Genomic DNA, 25,002 nt, shown 5'->3' on the forward strand with positions numbered 1-25,002 from the left:
TTTTAAAAGTTCCCAGATCTCAGTTAGCATCTGAGTTAAGGGGAACTCATTACTTCCTGTGAGTGCTCATTCTACTCTGAATGCTATTTGTTTTCCTTATACGAAACTGATATCTGTCTTGCTGCAATTTTTTACTCTTTGTTCCTACTTCAGCCTCTTAAACCAATAGAAAAAGTCAAATCCTTCATCTACATGACTACCCTTCAAGCAAAATGTCTATCATGTCCCCTCTGTTTTTACTTCTCTAGTCTTTAAAAAAACAAACAAACCAACAAAAATCATTCCAGTATCTTCATATGCATGAAATCTGGGAGTTTAAAGGAAAAACAGTGTCAATGGTATGAGAAAATAATGGGGTTTTTGGGACTCAGAGAACCCCCCCCCCTCCCTCCATACACAGGAATTCCAGCTGGTTTTGCAGGGCCTGCCAGAGTCAGGAGAATTTCAAAGGAAATGTAGACTGACCTTCCTAACCTAACTAAAGGAAGTTAACTAATTTAAGACTACCTTTAAGTCATGTCAATCAATGGACTTGAATGTTACCAGCCAATTAGCTTGGATCAAGGTGGAGTGACCCACCTCTACCTGAGACAAATTAAAAAAGCCCTAGAGAGGAGTCTCTCTCTCTCTTGGCACACTCTTCCCCTTCTCCACCGCTGTTCTCTCACTTCCCCTTTATCCTAGGTATTTTCTGAACCATGTGCTCTATCTCTTTACTAATATTTAATATACTTTAATAATGCTTAATGCCTCCAAACTGGGTACAGTAGCCTCTAATTTCTAAGTAATAAATATATTATAAATCCCAGCTAGATTCACTTACACTTGAGATAATTACAGTACAACACACATAAAATTTTACTCGCCACAAGGGTAAGCAGATGGGAGTGTATGTCATGTCACCTGAAAAATTATAGTTATGGGGAAAAGAACCAGGTAAGATATCAGGATGGTAGGGTATATGCTGTGGAAAGAGCATAATAAGGTGGCAAAGGAAGGATAGCAAATTGGGGACTAGAGAGTGTTTAGAAGACTGAGTATTATACTCCATGCTTTTTGAGAATAAGGGATCTCTTTGGCCTTAGAAATATGTGGTGCATGCTCAAGTTCTTTAGGTAGCAATCTAAGGTCCATGACTGAATTTGTGATGCAATAAGAAAGTACTTTTGAAATGTTAAAATACAGGATCACACCACATGTTTACTGGAATAATATATTGTGAAAAACTTGGCTGTCTTGTGATCGAACATGTTAATTTTTTTACTACTCAGGGTCTATTCATAGACCCTGGGTCTATTCAATTAATTACAAGCTGTAAGATCTAGAAGGGACATTAGAAAATGTCTAGTTCCAACCATGCTTCATTTAACAAATAGGAAAAGTGAGGTCCAGAGACATTTTTTAAGTGATTTTCCCAAGGTCACATCAGTAGATAATGTCCATTTATACCCTATTCTTCTTGTCATAGGTTCACTACTAGAATTTAAAGCCCTGTGATTCTAGAGGAAAAAAAACACAATACAACATACACATATAATATATACCACATGTGATATACATATATGTATACATACACGTGTGTATATATATTTCCTTGTAAGGTCTATAAAGACTCTAATTGTTCCTTTTTAATAATTTTGGTAAATGCCATTTCTATTTGGTAGCCAAAGCTTTAAAAGTGTTTGGACTGCTGTGATTAACATTTCTGGGGAAAATACACACTGGTAGTACTTTTGTTTTTGCTGCTAGTCTCACAGTTCAAAACAGAAAGTAAATCATGACTTTACCTTAGCTCCGATATTTATAGTTCCTTCTTAGTAATCTTCAGTCAATGAGAGTTTATGAAGTGTATAACCAAAGGTGCATTTAAGATGTACCTGTTTAAGGTGCCTTTTCAAGTCAGGTTAAACGAAGTTGTTTGTGATTATTCTGAAGGAAGAAATTGGAAGACTAAAGATGTCCTAACTGAAAAATTCATGAAAGAATGGAATGCTGTGGTGATTTAATATGAATAAAGAAAGAAAAAAAGAAATAAAGAAAATAAAGAAAAAATCTTGTGAACTTTGTCCCCCTAGGCAGGTGCTTTAACTACATTAATTTAAATTTGTGGAGTCAATTATTTGGGAATAGTAGTATCTTACTCTAAGTCAGTTGGTAACTTAAGAGTAATTTGACCTTACTACTTGGTAGGGGAAAATGGCTTGAGAAGCCTCTTGGTTGATGCAGAAGAGTTCTTTCAAGCTGCTTCCAGGCAGACTGCAAGCTGTTTTTAAAACGATAAGCCTCCTTTAAAGACTTGATGAAGAAAATTAAGGATATTGACAAAGAAGTACAACATGGGAGTAAGTTCTGTTTAATTGCTAATAGATATTAAAGTTTAAGAAATAGATGTCTATTCATTTTCAGCAGTAATCATGTATTGAGTACCCACTGTCTGCAGGGTGTTTATGCCAGGTGCCAGTGAAACAAAGAGGGGGTAGTCTCTACTCTATTTAAAACTTAGCCAAGGGGTCAGAATACATATGGAAAATTAAAAAAAAGCCTAAATATAAAAAGGATCAATATGTTATAAATACCAAATTAATAAAGGAGACAACAGTAATTCAAAGGAGAAAGCAGTGTCTTCTACTACTTTCTCATCCTTACTCCTTTTTTCACATGTAGAGGTGGCCGTCTTGCCAAGGTTAACCCCTCTCCACGCATAAGTGATCTGATTCAATCCTGTCATATCCAGCATATTGTCCCCCTTCTGACCTCGCTACTCACTCACTTATCTTCAATCTTTCCCATTAGACTTCTTCCCTACCACCCACAAACATGCCCAAGTCTCCCCTATGCTCAAAAAAATGCTTGTTTGACCCACCTATCCCTGCTATCTGCCTATATCATGTCTTCCCTTTTCTAGCTAAATTCCTAGAGAAAGTTCTGTACAATCAATGCCTCCACTTTTTTCTCTCAGCCCTTTCTTAAACTCTTCAGTGTAGTTTTCCAATCTCAATCTCTCTTTTCTTTTCTTTTCTTTTTGGTTTGAAGGTTAAGTGACTTGCCTAGGGTCACACAGCTAGTAACTGTCAAGTGTCTGAGGCCGGATTTTGAATCATGTCCTCTTGACTCCATGGCTGGTGCTCTCTATCCACCTGTGCCACTTAGTTGCCCCTAGCTTCCAATTTCGGCATTCAACTGAAAATGTTCTTTCCAAAGTCACTCAATGATTTTATATTTTCCCCAAATAATGACCTTTTCTCAGGTCCTTGTCCTTACGACCTATTTGCAGCCTTTGATACTGTTATTACCTCTTCTCCTTGATACTCTTTTTTAGGTTTTCATGATATTACTTTCTCCTGGTCCTCTTATTACCTATCTGACCATTCCTTCTTAATCTCTTTTGCTGAATTTTCATCCAGATCACATTCATTAACCCCTTAATGCCCCTTCAGGCTCTGTCTCAGGTCCACTTCTCTTTTCTTTCTATACCATTTCACTTGGTAATCTCATCATCTAACAGTGGTCTCAACTATCATTTTTTTTTAAAGTGAGGCAATGGGGGTTAAGTGACTTGCCCAGGGTCACACAAGCTAGTAAGTGTTAAGTGTCTGAGGCCGGATTGAACTCAGGTATCCTGATTCCAGGGCTGGTGCTCTATCCACTGCACCACCTAGCTGCCCAACTATCATTTTTATATAGTTGATTTTGAGATTTATTTACCTGTCCCAAACCTCTCTCCTGACCTCCAGGCTCACATTTGTAACTGCCTATTGCACATTTTCTCTGGATGTCCTGACATTTTCCAACATGTCCCAAAATTGAACCTGTTCTTTCCCCCCCAAACCCTCACTTCTTTCTAATGTCCCTCTTACTATGGAGGGAGGGTACGGTCTTTCTAACAAATTACCCATGTTTGCAACCTAGATGTCATCCTCAATTCCTTTTTCTCATTCCTATAGCCAATGAGTTGCCAAGTTCTCTTTTTTCCACATTCACAATATCTCTTATACATGTTCCTTTTTCTCCTCTGACACTGCTACCACTCTGGTGCAGACCCTCATTATTTCACTAGGACTGATGGAATAGCCTGCTGGTTGGTCCCCTGCCTCATTTTCCCTTACACTCAGTCTGTTTAGCCTCCACTCCAGCTGTTGATTTGATCTTCCCTAAAGCACAAGACTGACCATATCACCCTCTTTTTAGTCAACCCCAAACGACTCCCTGATGCATTCTGGTCAAATATAACAGCTCCTTTTGGCTTTCAAAGCCCCTCCATAATCTGGTCCCTTCCTACCCTTCCCAGTCTTCTTGTTCCTTATACCCTCCTCCCCAATGCATTCTGTAAATCCAGTAATACTGTTTTCTTGCTGTTCCTTAAAACCAGACCCCCTTAGTTCCCAACTCTGGGAATTTTTCTTAGTTGTCCCCCATGCCTGGAATTCTCTCCTTTCTAATCTCCACATCCTAGCTTCCCTGGCTTCCTTCGAGTGTCCACCAAAATCTTACCTCCTATGAAGAAGCCTTTTTCCCCACCCTCCTTAGTACTAGTGCCTGCCTTTTTTGAGTTATCTTCAATTTATCTTGTATGGCATCGATTTTTGTATATCCTTATTTACATGTATCCACCATTAGACTTTTAAGCTTCTTGAGAGGGAAGGACTATTTTTTACTTTTCTGTGTGTTTTGAATTGCCTATCACTGTGCTTGGCACATAGTAGTTTACTTAATAAATGCTTTTTTGACTGACTATTCCTGAGGCATAGTCAATAAAATAGCCAAAAGGTAAACAAGAGGTGAGGGGAGAAGCAAGTAACAACTGTGTATTCTCCATGATGGACACCCCAAATTTTGGGACAGAAATTAGATTTAAGGTTTTTTTTTTTCCTATATAACTTAACTTAGATTTAAGATGTTCTAAACATTGAGGATATAGAGACAGAAATTTGACACTGTCTGTCCTCAGAGAGCTTTTAAATTCCTGTGTGGGATATAATATACGGCAAGCAAGTAATACAAAGTAATTTGATGAAGGAGAGAAATAATAACAGAGAGATAAGGAAAGGACTGTGTAGGAAGCTGTGCTCGAGCTTTGAATAAAGGTAAGTTGTACTAAAGGGGGTAGGGAGTGAAGAAGGAATAAGGTGCAGCCTGTCTGAAGGCAAGATGAGATGTATGCAGCCTCTCGGTTATATATGGTAATCTTATTTTGGCTGGATTGTAGAGAGCCTGCGGTGAATAATAGGAAGTTAAGTCTGAAGAAGTAGTAGTTTGGAGGCAGATTGAGAAAAACTGTGAATATCAAGCTGAGGAGTTTGTATTTGATCCTACAGTCAATAGGGAGTAAGTGAATGTTTTTGAGGAGGAGCATAATTAACATGGTCAATGTTGTCCTAAGGAAGATGATTTTGGCAGCTATTTGCACATTATTGATTGTAAGACTGTACTTTCCTTATTACCGTTCCTTGTTTTAAAAAACAAAACAGGAACCTTCTTATTCAACAAGAACACTGGAGAACTAGAAAGCAGTTTAGCATAAACATAACCTGTGTAAAAAGCATATTATACCTCATAATACTATAAATGTCAAAAAGTTAAATGCTATAAAAGACACCATTCACTAATTAAGCATGAATGGGAAATAGAGATGAGGGAGTAAGAGTCATCATTATCGTCATCATCATAGCTCCCCATTTCTAGATTTACAAAGCATTTTCCATAAACTGTCATTTGACACATCACAGTAATCCTATGAGGTAGTTGGTATTATTGTTATCCCATTTTATAGATGAGGAAATTGAGGCTGAGAGGTCCAGAATCACATAGTCTGAGGAGTCTAGGTTAGGTTTTCTGGACTCCAAGTCCAACTCATCACTTCCTCCATTTTTAGTTATAATTAAAATGGATAATCATAAAAGACAAATAGACACTTCAGTTTTATATGTCAAAGGATGCAAGTTTTATCTGAAATACAGAGTGCATGAAGAGTATTATAAAGTAAGTCTGCAAGGGTTTAGACTAAACGTCAGATTTTGGTGGGTTTTAAATGCAAATCCAGAAGTTTGTATTGTATCCCAGAGCCAGTTGGGAGCCACTGAAAGTTTCTTGACCAAACTAAGACATGATGAGATCTGAACTTTAGGAATATCAATTTGCAAGATGCATGGACAATGGATTGGTAAGGCAGGAAAGGCAGAGAGACCAATTAAGCAATTGCAATTGTTGAGGCAAGAGGTGATGAGTACCTGTATTAGTGTTGGCCAAGTGGGTGGACAGGAAGAGGATGGATGGGAGAGATGTTGCAGAGATAGAATTGACAACACTTGGCAACCCATTCAAATTAGTATATTGTTTATGCTCCTTAACCTGGAATTTCCATTACTGTCATTCTGTGCCAGGAAGGTTGAGAGAGAGAGAAAAGACCCACATGTACAAAAATCAAATAGTATTACTTAGGAAAACGGATTCAGAAACCAAAATGTTTGCCCAACAATTAGGGAATGATTAAATAAATTACAGTATGTAGTGGACCATGAAGAACGAGTATAAAGAATTCAGAGAGGGGCAGCTAGGTGGCGCAGTGGATAGAGCACTTGGCCTTGGAGTCAGGAGTACCTGAGTTCAAATCCGGCCTCAGACACTTAACACTTACTAGCTGTGTGACCCTGGGCAAGTCAACTTAACCCCAATTGCCTCACTAAAAAACAAAACAAAAACAAAACAAAAAATAAAGAATTCAGAGAAACATGAATAGATTTATGTAAAATGGTGCATAGTTAATAAGCAGAGGACTAAAGAAAAATCTCCCATAATGATTATGGAAAGGGGTTTGGGTTTGGACCTGTGACATATTGATAGAAGGAACTACCAATGGAGGAAACGCCTATAACCAGTCCAGCTTAGTACTTTCTCTGCAACCTATAGTATTAAAGCATTACCTATAGCATGGAGAGCTTAAGTAGTGTCCAGCATCCCAGGCAGATGGTAAAATATCCCATGCAGAACTTCAACCAAGGTCTTCCTGGCTTCAAGGCCAGCTCTCTGTTCACTATACTCTGTTCCCTCTAACATAATGTTTTTAACAATGCGATGCAGAGTCTCTATTGGAAGGCAACAAAGCCAGTCAGATACAATTACACTCACAGATAAAAAGGGAGAAGAAATAAACATATTTAAGCACCTACTAGGTGTCAGGCATGGTGCACATTACAAATATTGTTGTATTTGATCTTATTGATAAAAGATATATCCTTTTTTTGATAATCAGTGAACTAACTTTTAGGGAGATGTATTTCATTGAGGGCTTTGTTTGGGAAGTGATTGTTGTGTCAAAACAAAGCATAGCATGTTTTAAAATTAATTTTAAAAGCCTTAACCCCCAATGCAGTATTTTATTAAAAAAATTAAATCCATGCCAAAAAGAAATACCCCTACTACCAGAATATCAAAATTACTGGATAAATAAAAAAGTAGTGGTTTCTTATGCTAATCATATTTCTTTTTTTGTTCATTTCATTCAAGAAATCCTCAATTGACCTTACCATGCCTCAAACTGTTGTTCTCTATCTCATCTCTCATTAAACTAACCCTGTGCCTAGAAAGTTGTGTATTTTCTGCTTCCTATTTTCTCGCAGTCCATTCACATTCTCAGTACCTTCTCTATCCCGCCCCAGGCTTTTGACTTGACTATGCTTGAAACCACTCATTCAAAGGTTCTCAGTGATCTTTTGGCTTTTTTGTTTGTTTTTTTGTGGGGCAGTGAGGGTTAAGTGACTTGCCCAGGGTCACACAGCTAGTAAGTGTCAAGTGTCTGAGGCGCATTTGAACTCAGGTCCTCCTGAATCCAGGGTCAGTGCTTCAGTGATCTTTTAATTAGAAAAATCCAGTTACTTTTTCTCAGTCCTCCTCCTCCTTGATCTTTTTTAATGGTTTTGGTATAGTTAATCACACTAACGTTCTCCTCCTCCATGGCACTTCTTTCTCCTACTTCTCTGACTGTTCTTTATAAGTCTCTTTTACTTAGATTAGATCTCTTGCATCCTCCATCTCTTCTCCATAACTGTTAGTGTCCCCCAAGACTCTGTCCTGGGCCCTCTTTTCTCTCTTTTAATGATTGCATCTCTTCTCATAGTTTTAGTTATCATCTCTACACAAATGACTTTCAGATTTGTTATACCAACTCTAATCTTCTTCTGAATTCCAGTCCCACATCAACAGCTGGATCTCTAAACTAAACATCTCCAGCTGGATCCAGTTCCATTGTCATCTTAGAATCATAATGTCTAAAACAGAACTTATCTTACTCCTAACCTGCTCCTTCCTTAAATTTCCTCATTTCTGCTTTCACTGCCCTCCTTTGGTTTTATCCCAAAGTTGATCGTAGTGTCATTAGAGAGAGAGAGAGAGCTGGAAGGGACCTTAGAGATCATCTACTCTAATTCCCTCATTTTGCAGATAACGAAGCGGTGACCCAAAATGTGATTTCCCCAATGTTTTCCAGGGTATTAAGTGAAGAGCCAGGATTTGAATTAAAATCTGCCAACTCTAGATTCCAGGCTTTTCCATTGAATCATGATGCTTCCTCAGAATCATCTTTTACTCTTCTCTCTGCCCCACCTACTCCACATTCACTTAGTTTCCAATGCCCATTCCCATAAATTTTACTTCTACATATCTCACCTCTGTCCCTGTTCTGCCTCCTACATATACAAGACACTAATTCAGGTCTTCATTACCACTTGCTATCATAGATAATTATAACTAACTCCTAATTGTTCTCCTTATATCTGTTCTCTTTCTTCTCCAGTATTCCATGTCAAAATAATATTCCTGTGGTTTCAGAAAACATGGAAAGACATATCAACACATGAAAAGTGAAGTGAGCATTGTACACACAGTAATAGCAATATTGTATGATAATAAACTGTGAATGACTTAGCTATTCTGATCAATACAATGATCCAAGACAATGATCCAAAGTTCGAAGGACTTATGATGAAAAATACTGTCCATCTCCAGAGAAAGAACTGATAAAGTTTAAATGCAGATCAAAGCAAAGTGCTTTTTCTTACTTTTTAAATTTGGGGGATATTTTTTGGGAGAGGGTCTATGTTTTCTTTTGCAACATGGCTAATATGAAAATATATTTTTCATGCCTTCATATGTATATATCAAGGTGGGGAGGGGAGGGAGAGAATCTGGAACTCAAATTTTTTAAAGGGATATTTCAAAAATTTTATATGAATTTGAGAAAAAAATTACTAAATCACTATTCTTGATCATTCCATTCCTTGTTCAAAAACTTGGTGGCTTCCTATCAGTTCTACAATAAATTCAGATGCTTAGACTGTCATTTAAGGCCTTTGGGGTCATCTTCAGTTGCCTTTTTCTGACCTTATCTCACATTATAGCTAAATTGCCCTCCCATCTATTCCCTGAATTTGGCCTGCCATCTCTCACTTCTGTGCATTCTCATATGGCATCATCCCCCAGTTTTAGAATACATTCCCTTTTCATCTTTGCCTTCCAGAATCCTTTCCTTCCTTTAAGGCTTAGCTAGGTACCTTTCCTTTTCTTTGAACTCCAGGGTCCCCCAAGTTGTTGGGTCCCCACTTGGTCCTAAAATTTTCTCAAAACACCTTGTCCATTCTCCTTCTTGCCCCTTTAACTTTCTACCTTGTTTTATACTTATCTATATCTGTCATGGAATATAATCTTGAGGGCAGGAACCATTTGACTTTAATCATTATAATCTTACTACTGAGCACAAGGTTGCAACATGTAGCAACGGCTTAATAATTGTTTCTCATTCCAATTTAGTATATATATTTTTTTTGCAGGGCAATGAGGGTTAAGTGACTTGCCCAGGGTCACACAGCTAGTTAAGTGTCAAGTGTCTGAGGCCAGATTTGAACTCAGGTACTCCTGAATCCAGGGCTGGTGCTTTATCCACTGTGCTACTAGCTGCCCCTAATTTAGTATATTTTTGAAAGATACTGTACCAGCTTCTGTGAGGTTTTCAGTGATATGTATAGGTACAATGTCTACCCTCAAAGAAAGGATTTGCATATGTTACTGGAAAACTACACTTCGTCTGTGATTTAGAACCAGAAAAGGAGAAAAAATAATGGGGAACAAAGCAGAGGAAAAAAGTAGGAATGAAATTTTGGTCATGCCTTGAATTTAATTGTGCTCCTTATGATCTTTGAAAAACCATGGAAACTCAGGAAAGGCATTGGAAATATTTGTTGGTATGTTCTAGAGGGCTATGTCAGGTATTGACTTCTTTGACTAGATAGCCTCTCAGTTCCCTTCCAACTTAATTTTAGTGACTACATGATTATAAAATGGAGGGTCCTCATTTAGTATTACATTCTTATATTAATCTATACATTTCTATGCAATACCTTTATTTAAAAAGAAGAAATTTATTTTATTCTTCCTTTGTTGGAGGAAAAAACCAAAGGAGTTTCCTAACTCTCATATCTTGTTATTCAGTCATTTCAGTCGTGTCGACCCTTTGTGACCCCATCTGTGTTGTTGTTTTTTTAGTAAAGCTATTGGAGTGGTTTGCCATTTCCTTCTCAGCTCATTTTATAGATGAGGAAACTGAGGCAACAGGGTTAAGTAACCTTGCCCAGGGTCACATAGTTAGGAAGCAGCTGAAGCTAGATTTTAAAACTCAGATCTTCCTGATTTCAGGCCCAGTGCTCTATGCATTGTATCACCTAGCTGCCCCCATTTTTTCCCAATGCATGCAGCCTTTCAATATTTACAAACCTAGGGTTGTCTTTATTCTACTATTTTTGCTTCTAGGACATTATGAAGCTATTTTGAAGCTTTTTTTATATTGCTGAACTAAGCTATATAGCAATATACTTCCATGGGCTTTCTTCACTGTCTGACCTTATTTCAATAAGGTCATTGCAGCTAAGCAATGAGATTTAATTTTTTTTCTTTTGGAAATGAGTTCCCAGCTTGTAGAAATACAGTACGGTTTAGTGAAATGAGATCTGTACACTATACATATATTTATATTCCATATATACTGTATAAATGTGAGTTATCGTAGAAACTATCTCTTGGCCTTACTTTATTATCAAATTGTTCTATAGGATTTGGAGCTTATATCTCCACAGTAATAAATTGCTCAGTCTGCTCAGTTGTCTGGGCCACCCCCATATTACTCCTATATGTTCAGTATTGTGTGTTCACATAGTGTGCTCTTTCCTTACAGAATATGAATGCCTTGAGGGCAAGACCTATTTTAGTATTGTTTTTGTTTTTATCTTTGTCTTTGTTTTTGTATATCCGGTTCCTAGCATTGTAGGTACTTGTTTCTAGAAAGAAAGAAAAAAGGTAATGCTTGTTTTGCCTAGTACGGCAATAGAGTTTTGGGAGACAAAATTTTAACAGCCACTTATCACTCAAAAGTCTTAGATTTCCTATAGATGATAATGAATCACATTTAGCATTTAGTAAACTACCGTCTTCAGGAATGGTATGATTCCGTGAAAGCTAAGTTGCCTTTTTCTCCCCAAACTCAGAGGATCTTTGTCTACTTCAGCATGATCTTCACAAAGCCTAATTTGAGCAAGAGTCTTTACTAGTCTGCCTCCCAACCTACTAAGAAAACTGGCTGAAGATAGAAGAGTGCCTTGGCTCCAGTGTGTGCCCTAAACCTCAGAATGGTGCTGCTTTTACCCATGCTGCTGCACCTGAAAGTACAGGTCTGGGCACTTGGTCATGTAGCTCATAGCTACTCTGGCATTATGACCAGCTTTCTGTGTGCCAACAGATTTATCTACTTTTGGAAAAAACTCCTTTTTTTGATAGGAAGACAGGACAGGAAAGTAATTTAGTTTAGTTGGAGGAATTAAAAGGACTCTAGCCCCAAACATATATATTATTTAACCCATTATTTGTTATATTTGGCTCTAGTGTAGACTACCTGAATAAGTACTTAAATTTAACCAAAGTAGTTTTTTCAAAAGACTTTTTTTGAATTTCCTTCTTATTTTTCTCTGCTGCTCAATATAAAGAAACAGATTAAAGAGAAGTGCTGGGAAAGTACAGCTGGTTTTTCTGTAAGGTTTAAAATATATGAAATATTTCTGGGAATGTATCAACAAGCTTAATTTTTCCCCTCAGGGTTATGAATGTGTGGAACAAGTCTTCACTATGAAGCTTGCCAAAAAAGGTTACGATAAAATCATGGAATGTGAATGAAAAGAATTCACAGAATAACTAAGGACGTCAGAGTCTTTAGGCTTGAAAAGGCAAGGCTGATGTGAATACTGTGTTGAATAATAAACGTTTTCCATGAAAAGTGGCCGTTTAATACAGAAAAAAGTTTTCCCTTTCTAGCTTGTTAATGACTCTAGGCAAAGGACCAAGTAGTACAGGGAGAATGGTTGGTGATGCCCCCCCTCCCAGGGGCTCCAAGTCTTATTGTTTTTCCTAATTAATTTCATAGATAATGTTTTATCTAAAATCTCACCACAGACTTAGACTGTAGATGCAAAAATACCAAATAAGTTGGTTATGAAAGTATGAGAACTTTGTGTTTCCATGACTTTTAGAAGTGAATGGTAATATTATTCAGAAAAAATATTTTTCCTCTTTAGAATACATATTAATATTTTCTGCATGCTTGCCACCCTCTTTATATTTCTAATCTTAAGCAATTAAAGACAAAATTCCTTTAGAGGCTCCAAGGTGTGGTAGAAAGAGGATGTTGGTCTTGAAGTCAAGAGAGAACTAGTTATAAAACAAATGTTGAAAACTATCTTTATATGTAACTGGAAAAAATACTATTAAGATTGGAAAAAAAGAGGAGAACTAGACTTGATTCCCAGCCCTTCATACTGGTGACCCATACCAAGTCATTTAACCTCTTCAAACCCTAGTTTCTTAACTTGTATAGTAGGGTAAGTAATATTTTGCACAACTACCTTCACAGGAAAGTGCTTTGTAACTAAAGTGCTCATAATTGTAGAGTATTACTATTGCTTAGGGAAGAGTTAAAACTCTTCCAGGGAGTTACTAAAAACACCTACCATAATCAAGTTCTTCATAACAGACTTGTCACCCAACATTGCCAAAACCCTGCAACCGAACCCTCCATTGGCTCCACATTTAGCAGTCCAGATGTTGCCAGGATGGGGAAAATACAGAATTTATAGGTCACTTTTCCCCCACCTCCTAACCATTCCCTAAACTTTCATATTCTGGGGTCTCTAACCCAAATTAGAATTTCTTACAGTTAATTCCTTTTGAAACAACTTGGAAGTTCTAATGAGTGTCATTATCCCCTTAATCAACCAATCATGCATTTTAAAAACACCTATTTATTAAGCCCCCCCCATGTGTTAGGCATTGTAAATACAAAGACAAAAGTAAAATACACCACACCTCCAAGAAGCTTATGTTTATAATAGAGAAAACAGCATATACATATATCCATAATGTGTCCAGAATTTATACCAAGGCAGTTTATGGAGGGGAAGGACAAGGAAAGGCTTTCATGAAAAACATAAAACCTGAGTCTTAAAGGAAACCAGAGATTCTAAGAGGTTGATGTGAGGAGGAAGTGCATTCCAAGCATGAAGAAAGACACTGCAGTCACAGATATGAAAATGTGATATATGAAGAGTATAAAGATAGGATGGGGTTAGTTTGTGATCTTTAAATTCCAGAGTAAATTATTTTATTTTGTTCCCAACAAGACTAATGTCTTTGAGATTGGGTTGAAATTGTAATGGATGGGGCAGCTAGGTGGTACAATGGATAGAGCACCGGCCCTGGATTCAGGAGGACCTGAGTTCAAACTCCACCTCAGACACTTAACACTTACTAGCTGTGTGACCCTAGGCAAGTCACTTAACCCCAATTGCCTCACCAAAAAAAAAAAAAAAAAAAAGAAATTGTAATGGATTCCTTGGACTTAGTCCCAATCTGAACTCTGGGAGCTGCTTTTGAGGTATAGGATAGAGCACTAGCTAGATGCCTTAGTGGATAAAGCATTAAGCCTGGAGTCAGGAAGACCTGAGTTCAAATTCAGACTCAGACATTTATTAGCTGTGTGATCCTGGGCAAGTCACTTAACATTTCTGTATGCTTCAATCCACTGGAGAAGGAAATGGCAAACCACTCTAGTCCACACGGTCACAAAGAGTAGGACACCAACTGAGCAACAGCAACAGCCTACTTGCCCCCCAAGTAGTTAGACTTTTCTATGGAAGTTTTACTTTCAATTAGATAAGTTGTTACACTTTCAGTGGATCCTTGATCTCAATAATTAATGTGGACACCTCAGATTTTACCTTCTTCTTGAAGCCTTTCTTGATTCCCCTCCCCGTTGTAAATGCTCTCTTTTTCCTAATGTACATGTTCTCTACTTAAGTATTTTGTGTTCATGTTGTGTTCTCCCCAGAGACTCTCAACAGCTTGAGGGCCAGGACATTTTTTGTTCTGTTTTGTTTAAATCTCTAGTGCCTAGCACAATATCTTATACATAGTAGGCACTTAAATCTTTCTTGAACTGAATTAAATTGAGTGTTCCCCTCACATGTTGGTAGATCACCCTTCTTACCTTCTTACCTTATTAAGTCAGTCAGATAACATTAAGCATTGTGTCAGGCACTGTGCTAACTGCTGCTGATACAAAGACAAGATAAAATACAACCCCTTTTCACCAGTCCAAAGAGGAAGACAACATGAAAACAACTATGTATAAACATACTACACACAGGGTAACCTGGAAATAATCAACAAAATAAGGAATTAGAATTAAGAGAGATTGGGGTAAAACCACATATAATTCTTACCTAGAGAATCTAGTCAAGAAAATGGGGAGTCTTTTATGGATCTTGTGTATTTAGGATAACGCTTCAACATTTAGGATTGCCATCTATTATTATCTTTGGTCTTGCTATATGTCCTACCCCACTCCTTTTCTTATCCCACATGTCCTGCATAACATCTTTTACACAGTTCTTAAGTAAACTTTCAAAGTGTTTTGAGGCATAGTGAATAGAGCCCTTGACTTGGAGTAAGGAAGACCCTAGTCTTTCCTGCCTCAAGATACTTCAGCCTCAGTTTCTTCATATGTCAAATAGGGTAATATAACCCATGTCACAGATTTAGTGAGGATTATATCTGAAATCTATGTAAAATGCTTTGCAAACTTTCACATGCCATATAAAAATATAGCTATTATTATTGTCTTGTTAGGGCAGCAGCAATGGATGTCATAGCACTTTTTTACTCTTTTATATACCAGCTTTGCCTTTTTATAAGTGTGCAGAATTTCTGTTATTTGTAGTTTTTAATGACTATTTCACTGTAATATGTAACTGGAAAAGAAGTTGGGCCAGTTATGTAGCAAAGGAGATGGATAAAACAGTCATGGATATCCCCAGTGATGCATTAGTATCCATGAAATCTTAAAATACCCAGAGGGAGGCTTCCAGTGTGCTGAGCAAATTCTCCATGGAGGATTTATGGAAAGCCATCAACAATAATCTTACAAAAAGAAAAACGGTGCCTGGGTTGCAATCTGCATTGGTAGAAGGAATCCCTACAATGATATCATAGATAGATAAAAAATGGAAGAATTTTTTTTTAAATTTTTGTTTTATTTTAATTGTTTATTTTGTGGTACAGTGAGGGTTAAGTGACTTGCCCAGAGTCACACAGATTGTAAGTGTAAAGTGTCTGAGGCCAGATTTGAACAAAGGTCCTCCTGAATCCACTCTGCTACCTAGCTGCCCCCGAAAAATGGAAGTATTAATGATTTGCAAGAGATTGCTCAGTCAAATGAGGGAAGTGTCAATCATAAAAGTACACTGTAGCTTAGATGCTGAGGGGAGTACAAACAGTAAAGCTGTACATACAGAAACTAAGTAAGATGCATTCTTCCTCTAACTTATTTAGTTGGGTTTTCATGGGAATTTCTTTTGTGGGGAGGAGTTTTGTATACATACAGCACCCAATTGTGCCTCTATCTCTTTACTATTTGTATGTAGAAAGCAAGAGTAGGATAGGAATAGCTAACAAAGTTACATGTTTTTGTGAATGGAACTGATATAAACTCTGTGGGTAAAACAGTTCTGGTAACTTTGCAACTAGTTTTAGATCAGATGTCTATTTTTAGTACCTAAAGGATTAACCCTCCAAGGAAGATTATTGGGACAATTAAAATCAGGTTATTTTCTGTTCTGTTTTGTTCTAAGTGGTTTTATAATTCTAAATTTTATGCAAGGCCTTTTTTTTACATAATGTTAAAATTACAAGGTGTTATTAGAGCAACCTAGTTGAGAGTTTTCCTAATTAAATTACACATACACATATGTACGTACACACACATATGACATCCTGTATATATGTATGTCGAAAATAATCAATTTGAACATTTTTCCCTATAAAGTAGGAATATGCCACACTGGCACTTTATTTACAGGATCAAATAACTCCATTTGTTTTTTATTAACTGAGGCTACCTCCAAGATAATTGGCTATCAGGAGGATTGACTCAGATTGGGAAGAATTGCCACTCTCCAAGACATAAAAGGGATTGCCAGAAATTTTCTTAGCCCTCTGAATGCTTTTTTCACTTGTTTGCCTTCACCTTTTTGCCATTTCCCTTGTGTCTTTTCTTCCAAGTGACTGGCTAGGGAAGGATTTTTCTTCTCTACCCCCAGGAACAATTGATGACATTTTGCAGCAGAAGCACATAGAAGTGGATATGTACTTTTACATGACCCAAAAGGAGGATTCCTGAGAGTAAATTTTGCAGTCTAAGAGATGGCAGTAGCCAGGACATTGATGGATTTCCTACAGATGCACATGACAATTTCATCTTTGTTTTCATTTATACTATTGTAGTTATTGTCAATATATTCTCCTATTTTTGTTTAAACGAAATGAAAACTGCATTCTTTGCAATTATAATGATGAAATTTGGACCCAGAGAAGAGATGAGGAAATATGCTCCCTCCATTCAGTGGAGAGGTGGGGATTATCAGTGTGGAATGTTGTATATGCTGGCAAGCTCCATTGACGTGTTGATTTTGCTTAACTAGTTTTTTCTTTTTGTTTCCAGGACTGGCTTATTGGATAGGGGGAGGGGAGGGTTATGAAAAGACACTGTACTGGGGGACAAAGTAGACCTGTGTGCCCCAAGGGGGAGTTTATGAACAATGTTGCTGAACCCTGTAGAGGAAAAGGGATTTTGATGTCTTTGTGTAGTGTCCTAGGATCTAACTTTCTAGCCAGAGAAGGAAGATTTCTGGACAATATCAGCTTTGAGGATTACCATCTAGAATTTATGCAATCAGATAAGCTAAAAAAAACCCCAAAACCCAAATCCTATTTTGGATGAGCACCCAAAGATATAACCTGGGGCATAGAACCCCTCCCCTAAGTCTAAACTTGGATAACATGGGTTGGATTTGACTCTTTTCCTTTGGTTCATTATGCCCCTATCTGGAGCTTACTCTGAAAGAATTTCCAAGTATAATGTAGGTACAGCTTATTTCTAGTTTTTCACAGATATTGATAAAAGAAGTTCTAGCTCCTATACAAGCCCTCAGGGCAACAATATGGATATTGGATAAAAAAAAACCCTTTCTTCACTGCACAGAAAATGCAAAGGATTCACAAGAGTGAATAAGCAGATATAGAAACATATAATGCACTTAAAAACCCCCATAACCTGTATATTCTGGGCTGTTGAAGAAGTATATCCTTTTCCCTTAAAACTACACTGTTCAAATCACTGTATGGTAGGAATGGTGAATGTCAGTAAAGTGGCAGTCAGTCAATAAACATTTATTAAATACCTATTAAGTCCTGGGGATATAAGGATACAAGAAAGGCAAAAGACACATACTGCTTTCAAGGAGATTATAGTTTAATGGAGGATACAAGATATGAATAACTATATACAGACAAGATATGAACAACTATATATAGACAAGCTATATATATATATATGTATATATATTTGCATGCGATAGATTGAAAATAATCAACATAAGGTAGGCAGTAGAATTAAAGGGGATTGGGAAAGGTTTCCTGTAAAGGTGGTATTTGGGGCCTTGAAGAACCAGTTCCCTTGTTTCTCTTGGTCATGTATCCATTTAACTGCCCTTCAACCATGGGAGTTAAGTGGCTAACCACTACTTCAAAAGAATACTGTTCAAGAAATCCTTTTTCTCTCCCCAGAAGTCTGAATTCTCAAATTGTGGATCCTTGAATTTTGGCTTGACATATGAGAAAACCATCAGAGTTCATACTGTCTAAGAATTTCCTTTCCCTAACTAGAATTCTGGGATTTTGCATCAAGGAAATCAGAGTTATTACTCTCCACACGATACTATATCTCCAAACCCTCAGACTTGGAGTTGCCCACAAGATAACCCCCAAGAATAGTGCTGCCCAGGATATTTTCCCTTCTCTGTCTACAAAGTTAGATCTGGGTATTGCCTAAGAGAACAGAAATACCTCTCCTTTACATAGGACTTTGGGGTTCAAGAACATTGACAATGAGCTCCCCCTTTGGTTTGAATGGCAAGTCACATGTCTGCCTCCTGCCAATGCTTCTGCAGTGCCTCTAGCACTGAAACCAATTAAGCTTTTCCTATATCCTCCAAACAAGGCATCAGATATGCATGTCCGTCTTTTTAAGAGGAAACATGTATTCAAACCAATGGAGTGTTCCCCTACATATAAGAATCTTATATCCTCTTATATGTAAGAATTCTCTCTGCTGACAAATTTAGGTCAAATATCAGAGAGGATAAAGTCAAAAGTAGCTTCTTAAAAAATTATATTTTATAAAGTAGAAAAGCCTGTAATTCGTGAAAGACAGAGTTGACCCTCCTTTATTTTTTTTGTGGTTTATTGATTTAGAATGAGGAAGAGTAGAAATGTACAAGTGAATTACCCCTGAGGTACTATCAAATTAATATTTGGAAAGTGCCTTTGCAAACCCTTAAAGCACTATACAAATTACCTATTTCTACTTAATAACAAGTCTGCATTTGTATAGTGAGGAACTAAGGACATCATGGAAATGATTCCCAGGAACTTCAATACCCAGAGCTTGGGGATAAGGTGATGGATTAGACACTCTGGTTTAGTGATAAGGAATCAAGTATCTACAATTGCATTAAATGGGAGCAAGAATGAAGGGAAGGGCATAAGCATTTATTATAGCACCTACTATGTACCAAATGCTTTTATAAATATATATCTCTTTTGATCCTCACAACAACACTGTGAGGTGGGTACTATTACAATTCCGCTCCCTTTGTTTTTTACAGTTTAAGGAAACTGAGGCAGAAGAGAATGTGACCTTGCCCAGTGTTAACATAACTAATAAGTGCCTTAGGGTGCATTTGAACTCAGGTCTTTCTGATTTCCAAGCCCTGGCACTCTATCCAATGTGTCTTCAGCTGCCTCAGGAGCTGAGTATCTTTTGAAAGTCACATAGAAGTTAACAGGAAAAAAAAATGATAGCAGTTAAAAATAAGAGAAGAAAGTTAAATATTTTAGAGTCATAATTTGCTTTAAAATGTTTTGCTCCAAAGTATTGGACTTGAGTCTCTAATGAATTGCTTAAAGCTTGCTTAAGTTTAAAGTTTTATTTTAACATAAATGTTAGGATTCAGTTCTTGGTTTGTAAAATATGTTAGGCAGACAATATTTTATAGTATACAGAGCACTGGCCTGGAAATAGAGAGACTTGACATAGCTTGATATAATTGGATGCATGCTGGGATGTCACAGTCAAAACATGACCTTAGGCAAGTGACTTTACCTCTCTTGGCATCAGTTTTCCCACATATAAATGTTGAGCTGGGGAAATGGAAGGGAGAAGGGGCCATGGAAAAGATGAAGTGCTCTGTTGCCTTCTACCTTGAAATTTCATGATTCATGCTATCTTGAGCACAGAGCTACCATCTTAAAAATTATGGGAAGGCGTTTGTCTTACCATTCTGACCATATGACTGTGACACTTTAACTGATCACCGGCTAGCATTGTACCCAGCTAGAAGAGGCAATTTTGAAAAGGTTGGTAAAATTCTTGAGGCAGAATATGCAAAACCAAGGTCTAGAGATAACAGCTTTGTGACAGTCACTATAAATATAAAGAAGAGAATAATTAGCTGAATACCACATTTTTCTTGAATAAAAGCTATGATTATTAATGCTAAATGTGTATGCAGAATTAATGTATATTATTACATGGAATAAGCTAATTATAAGTAAAGATGAGTAGATAACCGAAGTTACATATAATTAGCATTGCCAAACTTTTATTAATGATAAATTCTATAACTATGCAATTATCTTAAAAGCAAAGCCATGTATTAAAAGATTTTTCTGTATTCAAGTTTGACAGATATTCCTTATGGTCAAGATGACCATTCTCCCCTAGAACTCTTATTTATTTCAAATTACATTAAGACTGATCTGAATGGAGTTCTTTACTTACTTTGCACTCAGCTGTGAGGTCAGTTCTGGGGAGATGTTTGAAAAATAGACTAATATAGTCTCAGCAAGGATATTACTGGTAGCTGTGGCATTCACAGACCAATATATCTTAACAGGTCCCCAAAAGGCCAAAAGTCTCATGAAATAAGAGATACATGGCTGATTCCACAAGGATAGACTGATAAAAGGTCAAATTCATTGAAGTCAGCTTAGGCAGGTAGGAGCATCAGGCATGAAATGTCTAGTAGGGCAGGTAGGGTCTAAAAGCAAGAAGGTGTGAGATTCAGGAGGAGCAGCTAATCAGTCAACATGCATTTATTAAGTGCCTGCAATGTGCCTGGCACTAAATGACAGACTAGAAATAGAAGGGAAGAGATTAAACCGTTCCTGACCTCAGGAACTCTGACCCCAGGGAAGAGGCTGTGCTGCTCTCTGTTCTGGTTTCCTCTGCCTGCCTGAATGCAGGTTTCCCACGGGGACTAATCATGCTCAAAAAGAAGCAAGATGTCTGAAGACAAGGGAGAGACAGAGATGCTAGAAAGTAGCATTTTGCCTTTCAAAAGGAAAACAAAGATCAGTAACTTGTAATGAACAGGGGAAGGCTGAACATGACCAAAGGCTAGGAGTCTTTTTTCTAAAAAATGTTTTCACATTTATTTAAATTTGTGGAATAAAACAAGCATTTCTGTTGTATAATAAAAATATGATTGCATGGTGAAACTGCAACACTATACAACTTGCTAAATACAACCTCTGGGACCCTGTCCCCATACCTCCCAGACTCCTTGTAACTTTATGTGGCCCTCAGTGGCATGAAATATTCTACTCTACCTTGACCTAAAATATCCCTACTGCAGAAGAATTACGCTGTTCTCTTCTCCTTGAATTAGTAAGTGTGAAATGTCTCATGCTCTAGATGCATTTTTAAAAATTAACTGTATTAATTAAGGAGTTAAGAGGTCATTGAGATGGAAGTTGCTAGTAGTGAAAGTGAGAAATTACTAAGGTTAGACAATATTTAAAGAATGAAACAGGATATTTTTGGCAAATAAGGAAGCATTTTGGAAATGGAACGAACTCTGACCTATGGAGTCAGGAGATATGAGTTCAAATATTGATTGCTACTTAATCCTGTGGGTTTTGGAAAGGTCATTTCACTCCTGGATTTCAATTTCCTCATCAATTAAAAAGGAGAGATTGGACTCATTTATTGTTCTGGGCCCAGCTCTAAATCATGGGTTTTGAATACTAGTCCATTTGGTACTTTTTTTTTTGTTTTTTGTTTTTGTTTTTTTAGTTAGAGGCAATTTGGGTTAAGTGACTTGCCCAGGGTCACACAAGCTAGTAAAGTGTTAAGTGTCTGAGGCCGGATTTGAACTCAGGCACTCCTGACTCCAGGGCTGGTGCTCTATCCACTGTGCCACCTAGCTGCCCCCAACTGGTTACTTTAACTGTGATACTTCTGAAACTACAGTTACAGAGTACTGGACTTGGAGTCAGTGCAACTGAGTTTGAATGAATCCCAGCTCCAACATTTATTAGGAACTCTGTGACCTAGGCAAATCACTTACCCTCCCCTGGCCTCACTTTCCTCATCTTTAAAGTGAAAGGGTTGTACTTGTGATACATTTCAGCTCTGGATGCTTTTCAATAAAGTCTGGAGACCCAGTTGTCCTGACTATAAAATAGGAATAATAAAACTTGTGCTACCTACCTCACAGAATATTGTGAGAGAAAGTGCTTTGTAAACTTCAAAGAATAAATAAATATAAGTTGCTATTATTATTGTTATATTAGATGAAAGTACACTGTAGGGCAGCTAGATGGCCTAGTGGATAGAGCACTGGCCCTGGAGTCAGGAGTACCTGAGTTCAACTCCGACCTCAGACACTTAACACTTTACTAGATGTGTGACCCCTGGGCAAGTCACTTAACCCCAATTGCCTCATTAAAAAAAAATTAAATTAAAATTAATAAAAAAGAAAGTACACTGAGTCAGTGAGTCCCGGGTTTTAGTCCTAGCTCAAACAATAACTTAGATGTGTGACGACGTGGGTCAAGGTACTTAACCTCTCTGGACCTTAGTTTTCTCATATGTAAAATAAAGAGATTAGATTCAATGAAGAGTCTTTCCATTTATATCATTCTACACTTTGCATCATTATGAAGTTCATAGATTTACATTGAGAATGTTTCTTGCAACTGCATGTCACCATTTTTATGTGTTCTCTTCAAACAGTCATACATATTCACAGAGTAGATGGAGCTTACATCTATTAATTTCCTAAAAGGCTTGAATTCCTACAAATGACATGTCAAAGATGCTAAACAGTAGATTCTGGGACTCTGAAAACATGAACTTTGTTAACCAAAATCCTACAGATTAGTATTCAGTAATTTATGAAGTAGCTACTTTCTATAAGAAAATGTGGTAGGTTCTGCAGAAGATACAAACTTAAATAAGGTCTGCTTATTGTATGGTCTAGTTGGTAATGAAGTCACTTTTTAGGGAATGTATTAGGTTTTTTAAATCTCTAAAATCGAGGTGGGGGGCTCATTTCAAACAGAAGGAGTTGAAGAGATGGGAGATAGAGTACATCTAGTCCATCCCAATAGCTACATATCAAAGTAGAGTTCTTTATTGACTTGATAATGAGGTGGGCATTGGAAATGGTTTGGGGAGGCTACGTGCCAAGTTTATCTCCATCACTTTATTACAGGGTTGCTAGAATACTTCCTTTTCATTCTTCATGCCTTCTCCTCCTCCCTAGTCTTCAAGCCCCTGAAGTATTTATGATTTCTTGAGTAAGTCCTAGTTTGTGCTGATAAATTTTTTCTCAGGGAACAACCTTTCAAACTCTTCTTTGCAAATAGACAACTCTCAATTAATCAAGACTGAATGTCCAAATTAGAGATATCAATGCCATTATTTTCTCTTCTCTCCCTTTTCTTACCCTTTTTACCATTTTACTACCACTAAGCATTTCAACTAAGGCTGAGTAGAGAGAGGGAAAAGGAAAGGAACTCAAACCTCACCATTTTACACCTCCTTGGCTACTCTAGTGCAGATTTGGTGAACAAGTTGCAGCTAATCAAACTGGTTAAATTGGATCTTTTGGATTATCTGTGGATTTCTTTATCCATGCTGCTGCTCCTCCTATCCCCATTTCTAAATATATAAGGAAGCATTGATTGTGCTTCTTATACAAGAAGCTCGTATTACACTTGCCCCAGGGCATGTGCTAAATTCTTTTTCTTCTATTCAGAAGAGAAGCCAGATTGCTCCAAGGCCCGCTGTGAAGTACAGTTTTCTCCACGCTGCCCCGAAGATTCTATTCTCATCGAGGGTTATGCTCCTCCTGGTGTATGCAGGCCCATTGCCAAGCCGTTGCGTGTGCAACCCTGCAGGCTGTCTGAGGAAAGTCTGTCAGCCAGGATACCTGAACATATTAGTGTCAAAAGCATCAGGGAAGCCAGGAGAGTGTTGTGACCTCTATGAATGCAAACCAGGTATGCGCTTGTCTTTGCTTCAGCAAAGTTCTCCTTACAATACACCCTCCATCCACAGCTGCAGAGAGAAGAAAACCTGCCACCACTCCTTTGATAATGAAAAGTTCTCCCACTCCCATGTAAGCTCACAAAAGATCTCAAACTTTGGGTGTGAGACTGGCTTTTGACCTGTAAATTAGAAAAAAATGGATTGACTATACTTCAGCATGTCAGCTCCTTAAAGAAAGACTATTCTTTTTCTTGTTTTTGCGAAGTGCTTAGTTTAGGGTCCATTTGCATGAGGTCACTCCATATGTGTTTGGTGGTGGTATTAATAGCATTGTAGTTTATCCACCATTTCCTTACCTTTCCTGAGGAGGTCAAAGACTATTATTTGCAGAGTTAGTCTCATTTAAGAAAATAAAATGCTTCTATCATTAAAACATGATTCATCATCACAATCTAACAGTCATTTAAAAATTAACCCATGCAACCAAGATGCCAGGATTTAGCATAATGAATTGTATAGTCCCAAATTTGTTTCCTATTGGAAGGCACTACCCTCTCGCCTTCTATCTGCAGCCTCCCACTCTAAATCATCTTTTAATCTTCATTCACTTTCTTTCCAGACATCATATGCGTTGCCATACCCCACTGCTTCTCCCTTCATAATCATCTCTAAAATTTTCACTCTGTGGCAAAATCCTTTGTTTGTGCTATGATCACCTCTGGCCTGTTGTGACCATGTCTATCTAAAATCTCCCAACCCTAACATACTTTAAAAAATTATCAGGTTAATGTCTTAGCTGAAAACAGTCTTTTTGCCCACCTGTGGCCTAGGCTTCATCAAACCCACCACTGATTCTGCACTCGCCTTCCACATATGTATCCCTGTGTTTTTAAGCCTCTCTCCTGACCTGACCTGTCTTCATCTTCTTTCTTGATTTAGCTTTGTCCCCCATCCTTTCTTCTTTCTGCAAGGACTGAAAATATATTGAGGTTTTGTAGTGTTGACAAATGCCAGTTTAA

The 25,002-nt window shown here is 37.5% G+C and overlaps 1 protein-coding gene across 1 annotated transcript in view; it reads left to right on the top strand.

Moving 5' to 3' along the window:
* Positions 1–25,002, top strand: part of CRIM1 (cysteine rich transmembrane BMP regulator 1) — a 258,248-nt gene that overhangs the window by 110,204 nt on the left and 123,042 nt on the right. Inside the window, 2 exon segments of the mRNA XM_043988449.1 lie at positions 23,751–23,854; positions 23,856–23,994. Coding sequence (XP_043844384.1) covers positions 23,751–23,854; positions 23,856–23,994 — 243 coding nt within the window.

The sequence above is a fragment of the Dromiciops gliroides genome, chromosome 2 (assembly GCF_019393635.1).
Source record: "Dromiciops gliroides isolate mDroGli1 chromosome 2, mDroGli1.pri, whole genome shotgun sequence".
NCBI classification, from domain to species: Eukaryota; Metazoa; Chordata; class Mammalia; order Microbiotheria; family Microbiotheriidae; genus Dromiciops; species Dromiciops gliroides.